Source organism: Crocodylus siamensis, chromosome 2 (assembly GCF_052110815.1).
Source record: "Crocodylus siamensis isolate JL-2025a chromosome 2, ASM5211081v1, whole genome shotgun sequence".
NCBI lineage: Eukaryota > Metazoa > Chordata > Crocodylia > Crocodylidae > Crocodylus > Crocodylus siamensis.
In genome coordinates, this window is record NC_143396.1 from 122,898,884 (window position 1) to 122,920,332 (window position 21,449).

Sequence of the window (21,449 nt, forward strand, 5' to 3'; positions counted from 1 at the left end):
AAGCAGGCTGATCCATTCAGGCAGCTGCCTGAGAAGCACATGGGTTTGCTTGTGGGAAAGCAAGCCCCAGTTAGTGGTTGTGTGTAGGTGTGTGTCATTTAAAGGAGAGGTGCACAGGTGTGGAAGTACAGCCCAGTCCATCCTGTTGCTCAGACAAAGGGAGGCAAGACTCAGGGAACTAGCCCCAGTTTGTTAGTGTGTGTGTGTGAGGGAGGGTGCAGGCTGCAGGAGCCAAACCCAGCACGCCCATGTGTTCAACCGTGGGAGAAGTGTATGGCCCACTGTGCGAGACCGTCGCCCAGGGCAGCGTACATGGTGTGTTGCAGGGACACCCAGACATGGGCGCAACTGCCAGCAGTGGGACTGACGTGGGTGGACCCCAGCCATGAAGGATCCACCATAGTACGGTGGGAGGAGCTGGGGAATTGTGTGTCAATTCATTGTGCATAAAGGTCATTAGTACTGTTTGCAAATAAGCATCCAATAGCTCATGTTATAAATATTAAGCAATTTATTTATTAGTGCTTCAATGTCTAGTTATTGTTCATGCTTCTCCTTTAACCTATATCACACCTGAGAGGTTATCAGTTTGCAAACCCCATAGGCAGCCAAGTGATTATCTCTGTACCACCAGTGCTCCTTCTGTGTACTGTATATAGAGTTATTTGGTAGCAATTTGTAACTTGTATCTGCTTTAGTTATATCTTGTTCTGTATATAATTAAATTGTATATAATTAAATATTTGTAAATAATTATATTGGTGATTGGAAAGGGTTTGCAAGTGTAAATGGGGCCTTCCTGCCAGAAAGCCCTATTTTGGCTCCTAGGAGAGCCAAGTGAGGCACCGCAGGATTCCAACATTTGGACACGGTGCGTGGGTAGCATCGTGTACCAGGATTACATATAGAACTTGTGCCCCCTCCCTACTTCCACATTTCTCTGGTTTTTCACAGAATGCATTTTTTTTTAATTGAAAATAAACAAAACTCAGTTTTTGAGGATTTGAATTTTGTTTAAGAATTCAAACATCCCTTTTTGTACACTGAACTGACAAAATTCTTCCCCAGCATGAACTGGGGACATTGTAAAATCTGGTCACAAAGCTTTGGGCACAGATTTTTTTATGGTTCTCCTAAACGCCTCATTGAGAATATTGAGAGGATTTCTCCAGGACTTTAAACAAATCCCTGACCTACCCTGTCAGCTCCAGCTGAAAGTGCTGATTGAAAATAAATCAGATAAAATATGCATGGTGATTATTTACATGTAAATGTAAAACAGCAAGGAAAATCTCTTGAGTTTTTCTCCTCTTTTCCACTGCTCTGATGGCTTGGTGATTACAGGAATGACAAACTGGATAACATAAATCCTTCAGATGGAATAACAAGTCCTTCAATCAATCACTCAACTCCCTCCTCTCATGATTTCTATAACAAATGTATACAATACAAAAACCCATTTATAGAATATTAATCCAAGTACTGAAAATGTTAGGAATTGCCAGACTTGTGATTCCTTATGCAGCTTTCATTTACCTTCCCTTGTGCAGGTGCATTAAGGTGTGCACCATAATTATGTGATCCCATTCTATTTATTCCCAAAGATCCATGCTTGCTTCATGTTTGTATTCCTCATCTGATGCAAACTATCCTAGTCTAGATATTTGTTTCAAAGCTATTTTTAACATTATCTTACAAAAGATCTCAAAACATCTATAGGGGAAAAAAACCTTGTTCTGCAGCAAAGAGGGAAAAGACCATCATTCCAAAGGCTATGAAGACCAAAGGGCCCCTTCTTCATTTTGCATCTTCATTCTTTGTGGGATTTTAAGTTTGCCCATCCACAATTCAGGAATGGCACAAGCATATCCAATTCCTGCAGATGTGAATGGAAGCTATTTCCACTTAGACCACAGCAGAATTTATGCCCTGTGCTTTCTGAATGGTATAATTTAAAATAAACAAGGTACTTCAGGATTAAACTTCAAAAAGATTCCAGCAAATAAGTAGATGCTTGAGAAAAACTTAAACACATCAGTTGAGGAGTGGGAAAAGGCTGTATAAACCTTTTAAAAATCTTTTTTTTTTTAAATCTATTCATGATATTTCAAAGTTGTTCTGTCAAAACCATGTTTTGAGAAATTTACTGTAGAAAACTGCAGTGTCCCTTACAATGTAGAAAGGCTGGGCCATGTTGATTTAAATATACTTGGGCCCATGTAGGTCAGTTCTGGACTTGGTACCATCACAGATTTCTATCTTCCAGAGCCTAACTTCTTCTTCTTTACTGATCCAGAGTTTAGGAAAGTGATCCTTTGTATGAATTTTTCCTATACTATCATAATCCTGTGACACACTAGGCATATCTACATGTTCATTAACGCACAGTACTTACTGCGCATTTTGTTAGTACTTCCTTAACTACAGTTACTGCACAGTAGTGCTGGCGCATGGCTTCTTTGTGATGTTTACTGCCTAATAACACTGTCCAGTAGCTTATTAGCATGGTTTTTGACCAGCACACTACTGCACAGTGTTATTAGACTACTGTGCAGTAAGCGTTTCATGTAGACGTGCCCACTGAGACCTTCATCATGCATATTTCTGGCATTTTGATCTTCTATAAGTTAAATTGCAAACTCTATTGGGTATGTGGATGAGACGTGAGTTGGTGAGGAAACCTGAAAAAACTTGCCAGTCTGACCTGGACATTAAATATCCCGTGTGTAGGAGCAGGAATTTGCTCACAAACCTTGAGACCAGCTACATGTGTAAAGTCGCTGTCACACCATAAAAAGGTCCAAACATCTGTGAAGTTAGACCTTGAAAATATGTACTAACCTGCTAGCTTGCTGCTATCCAGCTTTAGATTGCATACGTCACAGGGCCTCCCCCTGCAGCTGGGAACCCCATCAGCTGACTCCCAGCCGGAGGGGGCACCATGCACAGCAAGGGCAGGAGGTCCCACAGCGGAGGAGACTATCAACCCCAGCAGCTGAAGATGCTGGGTCACTGACACCATGCAGTGCTGGGACTCAATGTCCGCAGCTGCAGGACTCTGGGTACAAGTAGTCACAGGGCACACCTGTGATCTTCCATCCCTGGGGGTACGTGGAGTGCCCCCATGGTTGGGAGCTCCTCAGTGGAGGGGACTTCCAGCCACAGGAGCTTAATTTTTGCCAGTGCAGGGGGAGCCTAGGGTCATGCTCTCCCTGCACTGGCAATAAGGCGCAACAGGATCTAATGCACAACCCCACAATCACACCTCCTGCCATGCACATGATCACATTGTGCCTTTACCTGCACATGTAGAAGGGGCCTAAGAGAGGTCATGTAGAGGGGGCCTAACAGATAGATTGAGATCATGTTATGGACAGTAAATTATCAAGTGGATGCTTGTTTTAGTCTACCTTAGAAGGCACAGGCCGAGGGGAAGAAGAAGAGTGCAAGCAATTTCAAGTCTGAATAGATAAGAAAGCACACTAGCCAGGATAGTGTGTTTTTGATAAGCCTCTTTGGTTGAAAAGGCTGTAATTGTACAGCAATTCACTGTTGCCTTACTTCTAGAATCCCAGCTGATGATTCCCACTAGACAGATTGCTTTGGTAAGCAGTTCATTTTAATACCTAATAGTACTTACAACATAGAGCAGGGTGTGGACAAAATGAAGCAGAATGATTTACAGAGGAAGCAGTTGCATTGCCCTACTGCACATCATGTCTTTGCAAGATACAAATTGATTTGTTGATTGCACACACAGAAGGAACAACAAGATTAAATGATAGAAGCACAAAAAGCAACTCCATCTCTCTGGGTTTGAAGTGCACTTTTGGGCAATCGCTAGACATTATTCTGTCAGGGAGATTACACTGGTTGACAGATCAGTTTTAGCACTCATCACAGCCCAAAATATCAGTTTAATGTGTACACTTAATAATTAAATCTGCTTGCACTAATTTGCTATTATTTTGTTCATAAAGCTTCCCTTATGCTAAAGGTAACAGCGCTTTCACTTGACTAAGATAAAAGATCATGATGGCTAGGGAAAGAAAGTACCAGACAGAATAGTAACAAGTCACTCCTCTCTAGAAGCAAAATGGTCAAATATAGGACTGCAATAACCATTTAACTTTGCACTGTATTTACAGTATTTAGAACGAAATACAGGGTACAAAAGGGTACCACTGCAGAAAAATATTAACAAAATAGAAAGATATGAAGCTGATCTTTGTTATCTCAGCCTTGCCAAATCAAGAATTGATCTGTATTCCACCCAATGGGTCAGATCCTGCTGTTATTCTGCCATAAATCCAGAGTAACTCTGTGAGTTTCCAGGCTCATACCAGTTAAATCTAAACAGATTAAATTCTGACTTTACAGATACTTTTTCTCCAGAGCATGCACTGAATACTCTTTTGGTTTAAAATTTCACTAAAACGTATTTTACAGAGCAACAGAATTTCTGTATGAAGAAAGCATGCTGCTTGCAACTATTTTAAGTAGATTACTCTATTTCCCCCCTCTCCTCCCTGTTTTATTTTTCCATCAGCAAATGCCTTACTAGTGATAATAGATCAGGGGTGTGCAATTATTTGGGCTGGAGAGCTGCTTAGGGAGTTTTGGTGAGCTGTTTTGGGTTGGTCCCTTACCACGCCCCCTCTCTCCTCCCACAACAGCTTACCAAAACTCCCTAAGTGACTATGCCATGGGGCCTGGCACCACACTGGCACCACCTGGTGATCCTGGCCCCAGCCCTGGAGTCTCCATGGAAACCAGCCTTGGACCTGCGTAGGCAGGGTGCACTCAGTGGAGTGGACGGTGGCTGGGAAGTGGTGGCTGAGAAGAGGACAGGGGGGCGGGGCCAGGGCTGGGATCTGGGGGCAGTGACAGCGTGTGGTTGGGGCCTGGGGCAGAGCCATGTTCTGCTCCTGGCACACTGCTGCCCATGGAACTAGCACCCATTACAGGGATATGTGGGCAGTAGCCCTGCACTGTCACCACCCCAAGATCCCTGCCCCAGTCTTGGCTGCCCATCCCGCTCCCGGATGCCCACAGCCCTACACCATCTGCCTGGCCGAACATGTCCAGCCTATGCAGGTCCTGGGCCAGAGTCCATGGAGACCACACCTGCCTGCTCCATCCGTTACCCCCGGTGGTAGGTACAGGGCAGATGGGCCAGAGTGCCTGGGCAGCAGGGCAAGGTCTGGTGGTAGGAGCTGCTGCTGCTGGGACTACCAGCAAGCAGAGTCCAACGACCACACCACCTCAGTACTGCTGTGAACCCAGGGGCAGCAGGACGCATGTGCCATGGCCCAGGCTGCCCCCTGCGCCTGGGCTGGGCAGGGCCAAGAGAGCCGTATTTTGCCCACCAAGTAATAGATTGCTTGGTATTGTACTTATAGTACATTTTGTGCCTGATTCCATTAACCTTGCTTTGCATCCACCTCTTCCCCTTCCTTCCTCTCCCCATCCAAAAACAAAAGCCTGTCCCAGCTGGCCTGTGGTATTTATTTGTGCAGGAAGCCTTCAGCTCCAATGAGAACAAGAATGAATAAATGAAAAATGAGAAAAGCATAATGGGAGTTAAAAGTACTCACCAGCTGAAAGAAGAAAAGATACAAGTAATATCCAATTCCAGAATGGCTTTTATAAGGATGAAGTAAGTCGAGCTCTATCAAAAGCCATGTGAAAAGCCATCACCAGAGAAACACAAGAAAAGCGTGCTGGAAAAAAGGTTGTAAATAAAAGCCACCCTACATAATAGAGAGAAAGTAGAGAACATCTAAATGCTAAGGATACTACTACTATTTCTAATATATAGAAATGATCACTTTATTTTGTGTTTGCATAGCATCTAGCAGAAAAAATAGGTGTTGCTCCATGATAAGGACAAGTTCCTGGCCACTGCCACCATAGCATCTAGCAGAAAAAATAGGTGCTGCTCCATGATAAAGACAAGTTCCTGGCCACTGCCACCATACTCATAAATAATATCAATAGCATGACACTTAAAAGTGGGTAGAATATTAGAAGAAATAATGCATTAAACAATTTGTGTGTGTTCTATATACTAATAGAATAAACAGACCTCACTCATCATAGCATGAAAACCTCACTGCAGGAATTAGAAAGCAACATCTCATTACTTTCACAGGTAAAACAGCAGAGAGGCCAACACAGAGGAGCTAGAAAACCACATTCATGCACATTACAAAGGTACTGTATAGTGCTGTATATGGTAGCCAGGGGCACTGTACTTTTTAATTCTGTAGGCCTAGAAATCTAGATACTGTATACAAATGTATAAAGGCCTAGATTCATATATGTTAAGGCCATTAAGGGGACCATTATGATCAGAGGCATAGCAGAGCAGCTGCATGGCTACTGCCCCAGTGCCACCCCTCGCCCCCTGCCCCCCCAGTTATGCTACTGATTGTGATCATCCAAGTTGAATTCTTTCATATCACCTCTCTCTTCATAATTACTGCCTCAATGCCAGAAGTCTGTTTTGAGCTATAGCACAGCTTTAGAAACCTTGGGCGTGTCCACACATGCAAGCACATAAGCTTGCAGCAGCTCAAATAGAAGCAGTGCAAGTTTGACCCGGGGCTTTTGGCATGTGCTCGGACATGCACTTTTTTGTGGAGCAAATTGTGCCACTTGGGGCAAAATGACCCTGCCTGTCTCCTCCCGGATCTGCAGCCAGGGGGAGCCAAAGCCTGATCAAAGGTGCTGGCCCCAGCCTTATAAAAAGCTGTCCTGTCCTGGCCCCAGCAGTACAAAAACCTGCCCTGGCAAGCACCTGAGGGCTACTCACTCTCCAGAGCTTCTTGATCACTTGGTACCTGGGGACACTACCCCCTGTGCCAGCTGGACTTCCAAATCCATTTTTAAAAAATACCCCAAAATCCATGTTTTTTCCACAATTAACACAAAAGACCACTCTATAGACACACGCACATATATATATATATACATATATATATATATATATATATATATATATATATATATATATATATCTAGAGAGAGAGAGACAGCAATCAGATGGGCAATGCTTTATTGGTATATTTACAATGTTAAAGCAATGTGGAAGCCTTCCAGTGTCTCTATCGTCACGATAAAATAAATTCTAAATACCTGTGTAAGTTGTTGTGTACTTTTGGTTTTCTTCGCACATGATGGGTGTGTGATGGGGGGATGTGGTGTTTGCAGGAAGGGGGTGGGAAGGGATGTGGGGGAAGGCAGGTGTGTGTATGTGGAGGGATGTGGGTTGGAGTGTGGGTAGGTGTGGGGTGATTGCTGGGGGGACTGTGGGTGTGGGGGACCTCATGGGGGGGCTTCTCAAGAAGGGTGGATCCCCTGGCCCCCACAGGTTGCATCCCCCCCACAACAGATGGAATGCCCCTCACCCACAGGGCCCCAGCTTCCTCTGGATCTTTAACTTACCTTTAGCCGCAGCAGCAGGAGTTGGGTGCTTTAAGCCATGGTGGCAAAACCCGGTGCGGCACGTGCTGGGCTCAGCCGGGTTCTGCCAGCCGTGGGGACCATCTGCTGCCCAGCCTGGCCGGGCCCTTGCTGGCAGAACGTGGCGCCACACATGGGCACTGCATGCCAGGCTCAGCTGGGTCCTGGGGCCTCTGCTGCTGGGCTGGGCTGGGCCCTTGGTGGCAGGACCTGCTGCCCTCAGGGCCCCCCTGCCACCAGGCCAGGCTGGGCCTTTGGTGGCAGGACCCAGTGCAGCATGCGGGGACTGTGTGCTGGGCCCACCTGGGTCCAGCTGGTCCTGGAGTCCCTCTGCTGCCTGGCTGGGTCAGGCCCTTGGTGGCAGGACCGGGCACAGCAAGTGGTTCCCGTGTGCCGGGCCCAACTGTGCCACCCTCAGGGCCCCTGTGCCACCCGGCCAGGCCGGGCCCAGGGCAGCAGGACCTGGCACAGCATGGTGGGGCCATGTGCCTGCTGGGCCCTGCTGTCCTCGGTGTCCCTGTGGCAGCCCCAGGGCCAGGCAGGACCCAGTGGGTGGGTCCCGTGCACTACGCCAGGTCCTGTCACCCTGGGCCCGGCCCAGAAGCAGAGGGCCCCCGAGGGCAGCAGGACCTGGCTCGGCAGGGATCAGGGGGGTCTGGGGGGCTAGCAGGGTGAGGGGCTGGGCAGGGACTGGGGGAGCTGGCATGGGGAGGGGCAGGGCAAGGATATGGCGGGGCTGGGGGAGTGGGTGGGGCCAGCAGGGGTCCCCCCCATGGTCCCTTCCCCCCTCCTCCAGCCTCCCAACCCCTTACTAGTGCTTGATATCCCTGGGTCTAATTTCTTTCCCACACTGCAAACTTGCAGCACGGGGAACATTATTTTCATTCCTGAATGTGCCTCTTGCCCCAACTCAAAAGGATTTGAAGCGGGGCAGGAGGCATGTGTGCACTCATCTGGACACGCCCCTTACAATGTAAACACTGAAAATCCACCATACCCATAGTAAACTGTCACAAGAATTAACTACCCTACATGTAAAATCTCTGCATCTTATTTAAACTAGTTCACATACAAAATGAAGATTAATACTTCATCTGGATAGTGTCACTTGCATCATTTCATCCCTCTTAATACACTGTAGTCATAGGAAGTATTATGACATGGGAGGTATGGGTTAGGGGTGCTATGACTAAGGCACTTCCTGAGGGATGTAGTATGGTGACTTCAGACTGAGAGGGAGAAAAGTGATGGGACACTCTGATACGAGGCTGGGATCGGGAAAGTAATAAAGTAAGGGATTAGACTTAGGCCACATAGAAACATTCACTTTCTCCTGGGAGAGTTGGTCTCCCAGGAGAAATCATAAGCATTCAGGATTTTTCTCCCAGAGCAAAAATGGCTGCTCCAGGGGGAGAAAAACAAACAAAACTAAAGATAACCAGGGTTAAATCACTCCCAGGAGAACTTCTGTACACATACCTTCTGAGAGAAGCTGCAACAGTCCTCCAGCATCCCAGCGTGCTTTGCTTCCAACCCCCCACATAGGTCCAGGAAGAGTGTCACTTAGGCTGGACTTTACTGCTTCAGCCAAGCAAAGAGCCCCTCACAATCCCCTCATTTTGCTGTAGGCAGTCTGGGACAGCCAATCAGGGCTGCCCTGTTTATTGTGGTCATCTGTTGGCAGGGAGTCTGCAGTGCAAACTGAGATGCATGCACAGAAGACCCGTATCTGCACAGCAGGTCAGCATGCGAACATCTGTTCAGGTATCTCTGTTTAAGTTTATCTGCCAGGAAAACAAATTCAGGAGACTTTTCCAAGGTTATTTGAACATGTGTACACAGCTTAGTGATGGAGCACTTTCTGATGCAAGGTGATATTCTGCACCCCAGGGAATCTAGGTCTTACTTCCTCTTAACTTTCTTCACGCTGCTTGTTAAAGTTCATCAAGGCTCCCAGAGCATCAGCAAAGCCATGCAGTTAAACAGTATGAGAAAAATGCTCTTGCACTTAAGTAGCAAGGTAACTGAGCTTCCTTCACCAAGGCAACTCTATTGTCAGTGTGATTTACTAGTGAGAAAGAAGCATTGAAACGCTCTCTCTTCAATTAGGTTCTCAGCATGGAGTGTTATGAACCTGCAGTTTGGACTTTTTCATCCCTCTGCTCACCAAACCAACAGCTAGGGGTTGGAAAGTTGAGACTAATATCCATTCAGCTGTCCCTGTGGTGACACCTGTACATCCGAGGTTCTACAAAACAAGATATTTTACCAGTGATACTAATTAAATCCCTCTAATGTATTTTGTTTACAGAACACAACATACTTTGATCTTCAAATGGGTTTAAGGAAATGAGCATGATTTTGTGCCTCATAAAATGAATTCAGCTAGTGCTACCTTGTCAAATCGTTTACTGCCAATGACTTCCTAAGAGCAAACAATGTGCCAGGTAGTGTATAAGGCACAAAATGAACAAAATAAATGTACCAAAAATCTTAGAATTAAGTTCCCTTCAGAAGTCAGTGATGTTCTGTTTGGGGATAGAAGTCTGTCTCCATCTAGTTTATTGCAAGACTGAGGCAAAAAAAGACAGATGACAAAACACATTTGAGAACCCTGGAGAAGGGATTAGCTTGGAATGATGTTATTGTTTATTAACTCATTTCTTGTGGGCATTGTAGTTTCCCAAGCATCAAGATCAGAACTCAGCAGGTTGTTGTATCAGAGGTGAAGGCAATGTTTCCAAACAACCCCTGTCAGATGCAGCAATGTTTCCCTAGGGCTGAGAAAAGGATATGATGTTACTGCTCCAAACTCTCAGTTTAAGTTAGAAAGAAAACAGCCCAAATTCTCCTTGGGATTGCACTAGTGTAAATTAAGAATAACTTCCTTGAAGTCAATAGCACTGGAGTTACTCTGATTTTAACTCTGGCTCAGTGATATCAACAGTCAGTCCCAAAATCTTCATTCCTGTTCCTTTCATGTAATGATTTGAAATTATTAAGTGTAGCTGCCAAGTAACTACTGAATGTTCTTCATTTTTTTTTCTATTCTGAAGTATATTCGGTGCTCTTCGAACTGGTGCTTATATGCTGTACATTTTGATGACCAAAGGGCTGAAGCAGTCAGTTTGTGACCAGAGTTTTTACAATGGACCTGTCAGCAAATTCTGGGCTTATGCATTTGTGCTAAGCAAAGCACCCGAACTAGGTGAGTGCCTTCTCTCCTTTTTTGCTTAATGTGCATATTTATAGCAAAAGAGTTTGTGCGGAAAGCATGCAGGAGGTCTCAGTGCTGCTGAAAACTGCTTTTGTGTCTTGTAAAAAAAAATCCAAACCAAAATTCCCATATTCCTCAGTCTCAAAGTTTCATTATAACTGAACTAATATTAAAACAAAGAAAAGATGAACCACCAGACAATTTTCAGCCCCCTGAGATCAGTTCACCTTAATTTTAGCACACTTTACTCGTGCCTGTAGGTCATAATGTGGTATTTGCTGCAGTGCTGAGTAGGGAATCAGGGTGGGGGGATTCAGGAATTCCCCATTTACTTAGCAACCCAGTGCACATGAATGGGGGGGAGGACAAATAGGTTGTCCCATTCCCTGGAGTGCTGCACCTAGTCCTTGGACCAGTGAGTAAGATAGGCAGACTCATGGTCCTGCCTGTCCTTGTCCCATCTAGGAGGAAGCAAAGAGCCTCTCTGTATTCCCCCAGCCCTGGGGATCTTGGCCACTTAGGCCAGGTCCAGACGAGCATGGCCATGCAGTATGTGGCACTATAGACACGTCTGCAGCAGCGCATACCACACATTCAACTGTTGTCCGTGTTGCAAGGGAGCAGTGCAGGAGTGGGGGGTTGACCTCTGGATATGCAGGGGTCAAAAAAACCTGTGGAGGAAAAAAAAAGCAGAGCGGTACACGCGGAGGCAGCATGCGCCACTCAGAACCGGAGCCTGGCTGGCCGGAGCCACATTCCAGCTGCCGGCCAGGCTCCAAGTGGCAGGATTACCGCTGCCGCTGCCCCAGGAGACCCCCAAAATCCCAGATAAAGCTGCAGGGGCCAATAAAGTGCTGGCTTCAGCTTTCCCTACCCCACCTGGCACACCAGAGGGTACATGGCACAGGCACTCCCTTGGGACAACTAGCGTCGGCACAAGGTGTACTGCTGCTACTTGTCCCTGGGGAACCAAACGTCCATGCTCGTGCGGAAACACCTTAGAGGCTGAGCAAACCTATTCTGCTCTTGTCTCCCTAACCACTTCTCCATGCACCCAGACTAAGGCTTGATTGTCCCTAGTCATTATTAATATCTGATAGTGGAAGTAAGAGAGTTACCTCGTTTCTTTGCTAAGTAGAGGCAAGCAAACTAATGCCAGGGAAAATGTAGGCAGTGGAGTAAGAGTATCAAATCAAGGTAAATTATATTGGGTTTTACTTAGCTTATTATAGGATTCACTATTTCACCTCTATTCCCTTCTGGTGAGATAAAAAAATCTCAACTCAGTGATTCTCAACCAGTGTGCTATGGCATCCTGGGGTTGTGTGAGACCCTCTGAGGTGTGACAGAGGTGTGAGGAGATAAATGAGGTATGAGATAAGCAGATAAGCACAGGACCATGCTTGCCAATCCTCCAGGACCATGCTTGCCACTGCCCTGTCCCCACTGCAAGGAAGCAAGCAATGTATAAATTAGCTTTTGAAATTGGATACCACTCAGTTTGCAAAAATTATGGAAGGGTACCTCAAATCTAATGAAGGGATTCCTGAGTCCAATGAAGGATGACTCAAGTTTAAAAAGGTTGAGAACCTCTGCCTTAACTAGAGGTTTTACCTACAAGAGTATTGACAGCAAATCAAAGTATCCAGCAAAAGAGTGGAGCCTTTCTCTTCATCTCTCAGTTTTATTTTTGAAAGTGAATTTAGCACAGCTTAATACTGCCAGATTGGCAGCCCTGAATAGGAAGTGCTTCCCCAGATACAGGACAGTCAGCGGCAATGTAAACTTCCATGTGCCACCTTGATATTATGCCCCAGATATAGTGGAGATCGATCCCATCGATCCACTGCTTTCTTTTCTCAGCACTTCACCTCTTTACTGGGATAGCAGATAACGTGCTAGTTAATGTTTGTGACTTGAGAGATACAGGCACCTAAGCCCAGATTGTCATAGGCACTTAAACACCAAACTCCTATTTATTTTGACAGGAGTTAGTTTAACTCCTCAATCTGTTGGAGGATCTGGGATCCAGTGACCAAACCAAGACCACCAGCTCACTATTACAGAGACTGCCACTAAGCAATTACGGGTATGTGTACACCATGGTGGCAGCACATCCCTCTGGGACATTTCCAAATGTGCCCTCTGCTTCAGACCCAGAGCTAAACCAGTGAAAAATCTTTGGGATATCACCCTGCCAACACTCATGAGCAATCTTGGAGAGAATTGCAGTACCCTCAGAGCTGCCCAACTGGCAGCCTGCGGACCACATGTGATCAAGGAAGGATTACTATGCAGCCCACTGCCCTCTGCATGCCAGCCACTCCACCCTTCACAATTGGGATGGCAGGGGCAAGATGTCCAGGCTCCCTCTCCCTCCTCCAGCTTTTGGTTCCCACCGCCAGGTCTCCTGGGCCAGTGCAACAGGAACAGATCTGGCTATACATGTGGCGAGGGAGAGTGATGGGTTGTGAGCACTGCGTGCTCCACAAATGAAGGAATCAGGCTATCTGTGCTGCAGGTGAGCTGCCTATATAACATGTGCAGCTGGGAGCAGGGTAGGAATGCTTCATGTTGTAGGATAGGGGGGAGCCATGCTGCCCCCACTGCAGGGTGGGCTGTTCAGTGGCACCTGAAGGGTATGTGGATGCAGTAATCAGGAGCTGGGCTGTGCTCAGAGTGAGGAGGGAAGTCCTAGGGGCACTTCCCACAGCATACAGCCCATACTACATGTAGTCCCTAGCTGCCCAGAATTTGTACAGCCCCAAGTTACATTATCACATTAATCCCTGTGCTCAAACACTGGCTGTGATAAAACCTAAATATCCCAACACTAGCCAGCCAGTTAGAATCTGTAAGAACTAGGGAATAAAAGGTCCACCCTGAAATAAAAGAGAAATTATTTTTTTTTGTCTTCAGATTCTGGGCAGCTAGTGCTTCTGAAGCATACAACCTTAGATAATATCTTACATGTTAGCTACTGAGTCAAGAAAACCTGATTTAACTCACCACTTTGTGGGTGATGTGTGTTCCTCTCTATTTGAGTATCCACAGCAAACATGAATCTGCCACTTTTGTTACCAGGGCTCCACAGCAGAAAGAAATCTGTATGCAAATGTGTATTGCAACTAGGATCACAAGGCATAGAGGGTCCTTCTTTAGCTTTGTAGTTCAGTTTCCCAAAAACAACCAAATAGTTGTTGGATTGATTATTGATACCAAGAGAAATGTACATGCCTTTTGTTTATTTTAAAGGTTTGGCCCATTTCATGGGGACAAATCCTGGGCCCTGAATAGAGCCATAAACTAGGGTTCTCCATATGATCTCAGCTTCTCTGACAGGCAACCTTATATAAAGAATTCACAGTCGAACTGAACAAGGATCTCTTACAAGCCTCCAGTGATTACATACAGCGTTAAGAGAACTACCCACCTCATTGCTCATCCTACATTTTATAAAAAAATGAAAGGTGGCTCCAAGGGCATGTTTTATCATGTCACATTCGATACCTGTTCTGTTTTACTTTCCCTTAATTGTGTAGGTGTAAAATTACAAACAATGTATTTTCCCACAAAGCACCAGAGGCCCTGGTAGTCTGTCTCTTCCAGTTAAAAAAAAATTCCATAACATCACCAGTTCTTCCACCCACCCTCCTATTTGTTGCAGATTTGGTAAACTGTTTTCTCTTCAGCAATTTTTGTAAGGCTATAAACAACAATATTTGCCAGTTGGTTTATTATCCAACCTGCTTGTTTGCTGATTCTAGGCTTATTGTATGAAAGGATTTTTTTTTAATGGCAGAAGGCAAGAATGATTCAGCAGCCCTCCAGTGTTCATTTCTGAGTATGCAGTTTACTCAAACCTCATAGGGCTGCAGAATTCAGTGTGTGCAAGTGAACAGAAAGAATAGGCCCTTTTTCAGCAGAGAGCTTGATTCAGTCAGTTACAGCAATTTATCAGCAGAAACAGAAAAGAGAGACACCAATCATCTTGAGGTGTCGGTATGTTTGGTTTCTTGCTGTATAAATGACATCAGGACTATGGAATTATGGCTTTGTTAAAACCGGGAAACATCTGCTGGAAGTCTAGATCTTTACTAAATGGGTCCTGTGATTACTTATGGAAATGTGACTCAGCACTCCTGACTCAGCATTCCTGCGCCTAATGAGGCAGAGTACGGCTGGTTTACTACAGACTTAGGATAGATGGCATGGCACAGTTCCAGTTCCACCCCACACTGATTTTCATGATTTGGATTTTCAAAGGGATCTCCATATAGTAACAGATTTAGCCTCAGAATCAAGCCTGGCTCCTTTTTTCCTTATAAATTACTGTCTGTAATTGAAAGAAATGCATGGCATACCTATAAATAAACAAGAAAAGATCAAATTGATTGATACAGTGGGGACCAGCAGGAGGAGGAAAGAAAAGAAACAGTAACAGGAAGAAGGAATATAACTTGCTTTTCTATAGTTGTAGCAAGAACATTTGCAGAAAAAAGATGTGAAATATTTCTAACTAGTCCAGTTTTCTAAGACTAGGTGGTGCTCACAGCTGTACTACTTCCAGTGGTTAGGTTGGATAGACAGTAGTATTTTGAATGACAGGAGATGAACTCAAAAGGTCCAGGAGACTCAGTTTAATATGTATAAATACCAACATTTAAGTGCTTATTCAAGCAATTTGAACTTGCCAGGCTGAACTGTGCACTTAGTTTGGACACCTGTAGTTGCTTCAGAAGGGAAAGCTGAAGCTCTGGACTGGGCAGCAGTTGTTATACAGTATATATTACATGTGCAGGAGCCTGTAGTGATATAAGTGTCACAAAATGAGGCCAACTTTAATCCTGCTTCATCCAAGGACACAGGGTGATTTAGCTCACTTGTATCACTACAGGCACATTCAGACACAATATACCAGCTGCTACACACTCCCAAGCTGCAGCTCCCATTCCTTACTGAAGCAGTTACAAAAGTATATTTGTCCATATCCTCAGGTACACTAGTCAGTCCAGAGTGACCCCATTAACATAAATGTTGCTGCTGGATATTCATAGAGGTAATGTAGTGTTTGGCTACATGTTATGTTTACATCAGCGTAACAGTCGTTAGTTTTGTACACTGAAATAATTTACACTATATCCAGAGCAAGCAGACATGCAGCTATTTTAGAGTACATTCATACTGGAGTAATTTTACTCTTGATTTCTCTGTGGGTACATATACGTTTTACTGGTGTAGGGCTGAATCTCATGGCTAGGGACAGATATTACACATAAACCCAGTATAAGTGATTGGAAACCAGTCTAAACCTGTAACAGAACAGAAGTTCAGTGCACATAGACCTGTTTCAAAATGTCAGAAACTGGTTTAAGGTAGACCTGGATGCATATAGTATCAGATTTAATCAGTTTAGGTTAGACCAGTCTATTAAACATCAGTATCAGATTCCTTCCTGACTCAACTTAGATCACCGTCCTCCAGCATACCAGGATGCCATGTTGCACCCTGTTAGCACCGCCTCCCCTCCGCCCCCCGCAGAAAGGCAGCTTGAAACTTGGCTCACACTTCCTGCTCCAGCCCAGTGCCTAGCTGACGTCAGCCAGACCACACAGCCATTCTGACAAGATGTCCAGCCAGCAGACCAGGCAGGAGCTGGCAGTAGGGAAGACCCCGTGTTCCTCCCCCATCCCCTCCTGCTTGATCTGCTAGTTGGACCCCGGCTTGGCAGAGGGGGAGTCTGTCTTGTTCTTCTCCCCTGAACCTGCTTGCCAGACCCTGGTTCAGCAGAAGGGGAAGCCACCTTGTTCTTCCCAGCTCCCCCACTCCCCTCCACTACTGCTGCCTGCTATGCCTGGTTCAGAAACAGCCTGACTGGTGGGAAACCCCCCCTGAGATGTGGGGCTGTCCCCACATGGGCAGACCCCAGCTCAGCACCAGGATGAGGGACTCCTCCCCTCCCCTTGAAGATCAGGGACTCGTAGGTGGTGTGGCTGAGTAGCTGACCCTGCGCCTAGGTTGAATCACTCTGGACACAGGGATTCCCATTGCTGGCCAGACCTGAGCCAGGGCAGGAGAAACCCCCTGAGTCATGGGGTTGCCCTCATGTGGGCAGACCCCAACTCAGGGGTCCCAGCACTGGGATGGGTGTGGGAAACAGCAGGGGTTGAGGGACATGTGTCAGGCAGCCAGTCAGGGATGGCCTCCCTCCCCTGGGTTCAGCAATGGACAGCAGGCTGGAAGGCAGGCTCCAGCACCCTCCACCTTCTGGCCTCACCAGTTCAAGCTTCTGCCTTCCTTGGCCAAGCGAAGTCTGAACGTGAGTTACATTTGTTTTTAGTCCAATCTATGCAACTTAGAGAAGCCTGCAAAGACTGGATTGACTCCACCTTGGGCCTTCTGACTGTCTGTATTTAGCCCGTGTGTCTGCTCTTTGTGAGACCTGTGTAAAAGCGAGTTACAAACGTAAAAATGGAATATGTCTGGGTCCTTAGAACACTATTTATTTATTAGAGTCCCCGAAAACACACATCATGAGAACAGAATCTCCCTTGAGACATTCAGACTCTTGGGCCAGAAACAGTCAAAAAATCATCTGTCTTGTAAGTCTTCCATTATTTGCTACTTTTAATCAAACAAGACTTGCATAGAAATACCAGATGGCAGACACAGGTCAGAGGAACTTTTCAAACTAACACTTTATATTTGAATTTTGAATGAAGATCCAGCAGAAGCTGCAGCCTGGATTTTCAGTTATGATTAAGTGATTCAGCTGCCTCAATATTTTCAGTACACAAACTGAAATGCCTGAATTGGGCCTTATTTTCAGAGAGAACTGGGCATCTGCCCCTCTGAAGACTGAGCCCATTTAAAGGGTTCCAGTTAGATGACCAAATAAATGAAGAATCCCAAATCATTTGACTTTTTGAAAACCTTGGCCTCTGTTCATATCATGTGTTGCTTAATGATGATAGTTAGTCTTGTTACAGTCCCACTGACACTTACCTTCATAAATCCTGTTTGTTTCAAAGGGAAACCTAACTTTACAGTCTCCCTTAAAAGGTTTTCTTCAGTGGCCTTTGTGTAATCATCTTCTGATCACTTTCGAAACGCACCCCTTGTATAAGAAGGGGTTTGCTCAAGCTTCATGTTTTTAATACAAATACTCTGTAGTCATGCAAAAGTCACTAATTTCCTAATGGCTACAAATAAAGAACTTTTGTAAATTTCTTAATGTAGTCCTTCCTGTTCACATTTAAATTGACACTCAGTACCACAGATGATTGAATCCAATGGAAAAATTCTTTCACCCAGAGTAATTCCATTAAGCATAATTCTGGTCTCATCTTTATCTAACACCACTATCCAGTACACATAAAGAAGAAGAGGAGTCATATAGAGAACATTTTTACTGTATTTGTTAAGACCTCTGTGCCAAGATCCCATAATAAAAGATATGCGTCTTCTTTAGCTGAAATTTTCAAACTTGAGGGTCAAAATTTGGTAGCCTAAATGCACATTTAAGCACCTAAATGAAAGATACTGAGCATTTACACCTCTTATTAATTTTGAATGGAGCTGGGACAGCTCAGTATCTCTAGAAATTAGGCTGATTTTATTTGTAGGCCTGAAATGGGGATTTAGAGGCCTAACATTAAAAACACAGGATTTATAAATGTTGGTTTGAATCTATACATCAGAACCTCAAGGACAATATTACAGTTGGGTTTTACTTATAATGAATATATGGTTCCATAAACATGGTTGTCTGCTGTCTGTTTAAATTTCATTGTCTTATAGTCAGTGGCACCAAAAAACTGGCCATTCACACGCTCGACAAGCAAACACATTGTTAAAATACATGCTGCTTATGACAGATTTTCACAAACTACCTCACGCACAAAAAATGCCTCTGAACAAAGCACTAGAATTTTCAAATAGCACTTGCCCATGTCAGAATTTGCATCCTGTATTGATTTTAAACACACCAACACAGCAGAGACTGCTTGATCTTGAGGTTTTGGTTTTGGGACAATCTAGATCTAGAATAAAGTACAGGTTCTAAACCCTTACAGGTCACAGGTATTGCGATCTTAAGGTTTGTTCTGTGTTTCAAATTACTGCCACCTAAATGACCTCCCACAATATTGGAGGGAGAGAAACCTTGCAGAATACAAGAATTACAAAATAATTGGATTCATTTCTGATTTTTCCCTCTTTCTTACAGGAGATACAATATTCATTATTCTTAGAAAACAGAAGCTCATCTTCCTACACTGGTACCACCATATTACCGTGCTGCTTTATTCTTGGTACTCTTATAAGGACATGGTGGCTGGCGGTGGCTGGTTCATGACAATGAACTATGGCGTGCACGCAGTCATGTACTCTTACTACGCCTTGCGGGCTGCTGGCTTCAGAGTTTCACGCAAGATTGCCATGTTCATCACCTTATCGCAGATCACTCAGATGTTGATTGGCTGTGTAGTTAATTACCTGGTCTTCTCCTGGATGCAACAGGGCCAGTGTCATTCCCATGTTCAGAACATCATCTGGTCTTCTCTCATGTACCTCAGCTATTTTGTGCTATTCTGCCATTTCTTCTTTGAGGCCTACATTGGCAAAACCAGGAAAGCAAGGAAGGCTGACTAGTGATAGAAACAAGATGGAAGCCATAGCTCAGGGTCATCAAGAAAAACAAAAGTAAAAAAAAAAAATGGCACAAGGAAACACATGTACGGTGCAGCTAAAACTCAGCAGCTTAGGGAAGGTTAGCTTGGTTTAACCCAGTAAGTTCATGATCCTATCATGGTGAGGACTCACTGAATTTTACCCCTTCTCAAAGGACTGCTGATGAAAGACATCTTCTTTCTTGTACCTGTCTGCTCTCAAAAAAAAGAAAAAAGAAATAAATAGAAGCAAGGGAGAATAACATTGTGAAAAACACATTAAATAAGCATTGTGTTTCCCAAGGATGGACGAGGAGACTTTTATTAAAAATGAGTTATTTCTATATCCTTTCTAATCTTTTTCAGTATTAAACTTGAACAAAACAAAGCAGAGAGGAGACAAATAGGTTTTGTCTATGATACCAGTAATGTTGCAAAATTAATAACTTTTTACTAAGGGGTTGGCATCTTTAGCCAAAATGTGAAAATTGAAAGGATATATTGAATGTCTGTTATGGAAAGTGGGTGAACACTATTGAAGCAGCGAATGGAAATGCTGAGGTATGATTTCTCCACTGTGTACTGTGCAGGACATGCAGATCTGGTACACAAAAATCAACCCTTTCAGCAGGCAGAGAGGAGCAGTACTTTTACAAGATTTCAATATCATGAGATGCACTGCTGCAGTACTCAGTGCATTTTTCAAGTGCATTTTTGATCAAAGGAAAGTAATTTCCACAGCAGAATTAGACCTAGAGGGTTAAATCAATCGAGCTTTGTTAAATGACCTGAGGTTAATAACAGAGAAATGTACAGGGCCTAGAAAAAGAGAACTCCCTAATCTGCTTTTTAAAATTATCTGAAATTATGCAGTAGTAGAACTGTGAGTGAAGTAAATTAGAAAAGATGAGAAAACCCAAAGAATTAGGGAGAGCTGAAATCTCTATATAAATTACACAGCGCATATGTCATATTTCTGTGAATTTCAGAAGGAATATCTGCAACCATCATAGTGTTCTGCAGGACTGTATGTGACATTGGGTAACACTGTGCTTCTGCATTTGCTTTATGAGCAGTGCAGAGATGTTTAAAGTGCCCTCCTCTGGTCACGTGGAGATACTACAACAAAAACATACTTGGAATTTGGGGATTTTTTAGATTTGTATAGAAAAATCAGTCTAAATGGCATAATTTTGCTGCAACAGCTTAACTCTAATGTCCAGAGAGAATTATCCTTAATTAAAGAGATCTGTAGAATCTGTACTGTAGCATCCTACTGACCATTTCAGAAGATATCTGATTCTCAAGTTAGCTACAGTTATGAGAAACAAAGTATTTCACTCTGAACCGCAGAGAGTTAGTTGATAAGAGCCATACACTTTCAGAGAAAAGTAGATTGCATTATCTGTAATATTTCAGTCTTTACAAAGCCAAATAAAATGTGTAAAAGTTCCTTGTATTTCAAAAAAGCAAGTATGTAAACTTGATGTTAAATGTGTTAAATGTAGTATTCTAAATTGTATCAGTTAGATAGTTTAACTAAGCAATTAGAAGACCTAGATCAACAGAATAGGGGCTGCTGTGCTGCATAGGATATACACACAACCTATAACTACACCCATATACACGTTACGTGAGTTGTCAACAAAATTTTAAAAAAAAGCCCATTGGCAGAGAATCACATTTTCTGGCTTATGCAAAAGATTGTCATTACCTTTCTTGCTTTAATTTGAGATTGTGCAGTACAAAGGGGGTTTCTTATTATTATTTTAGCTTTAATTGTGCTGTCATTCATGAAACGGAGCTGCTTGAGTATCCTGTTAGAGATGACAAGGGCTTTCCATGTCTAATCATATACAAAAGAAAAAAAATAAAGTTACATTCCACATTAACATGAATGGTCTCAAAAAGAATCAAAAAGCCCGCGTGGGCTGAATCACAACTGTAACAGGCAGGAAAAACATTTGGAGTATTTAAGTTATTGATGTTCTGGCATTATTTTATGGGACACAAAACAAACAGCAAGATGTAATATTAAATTATAGAACTACTATATAAATGGAAATATTAGACAAACCCCCCAGTTACATGTGTGA

General features: G+C 44.0%; 1 protein-coding gene across 3 annotated transcripts in view; it reads left to right on the forward strand.

Moving 5' to 3' along the window:
• The window catches only part of ELOVL6 (ELOVL fatty acid elongase 6), a 137,115-nt gene extending 115,870 nt beyond the window's left edge, over positions 1 to 21,245 (forward strand). For all 3 annotated transcript variants that reach the window (XM_090036690.1, XM_090036689.1, XM_090036691.1), the window contains 2 exons: positions 10,524 to 10,675; positions 18,912 to 21,245. In XM_090036690.1, the coding sequence (XP_089892816.1) occupies positions 10,524 to 10,675; positions 18,912 to 19,336 (577 nt within the window). In that variant the 3' untranslated portion in view covers positions 19,337 to 21,245. The remainder of the gene's footprint in view (positions 1 to 10,523; positions 10,676 to 18,911) is intronic.
• The last annotated feature ends 204 nt before the right edge of the window (positions 21,246 to 21,449 follow it).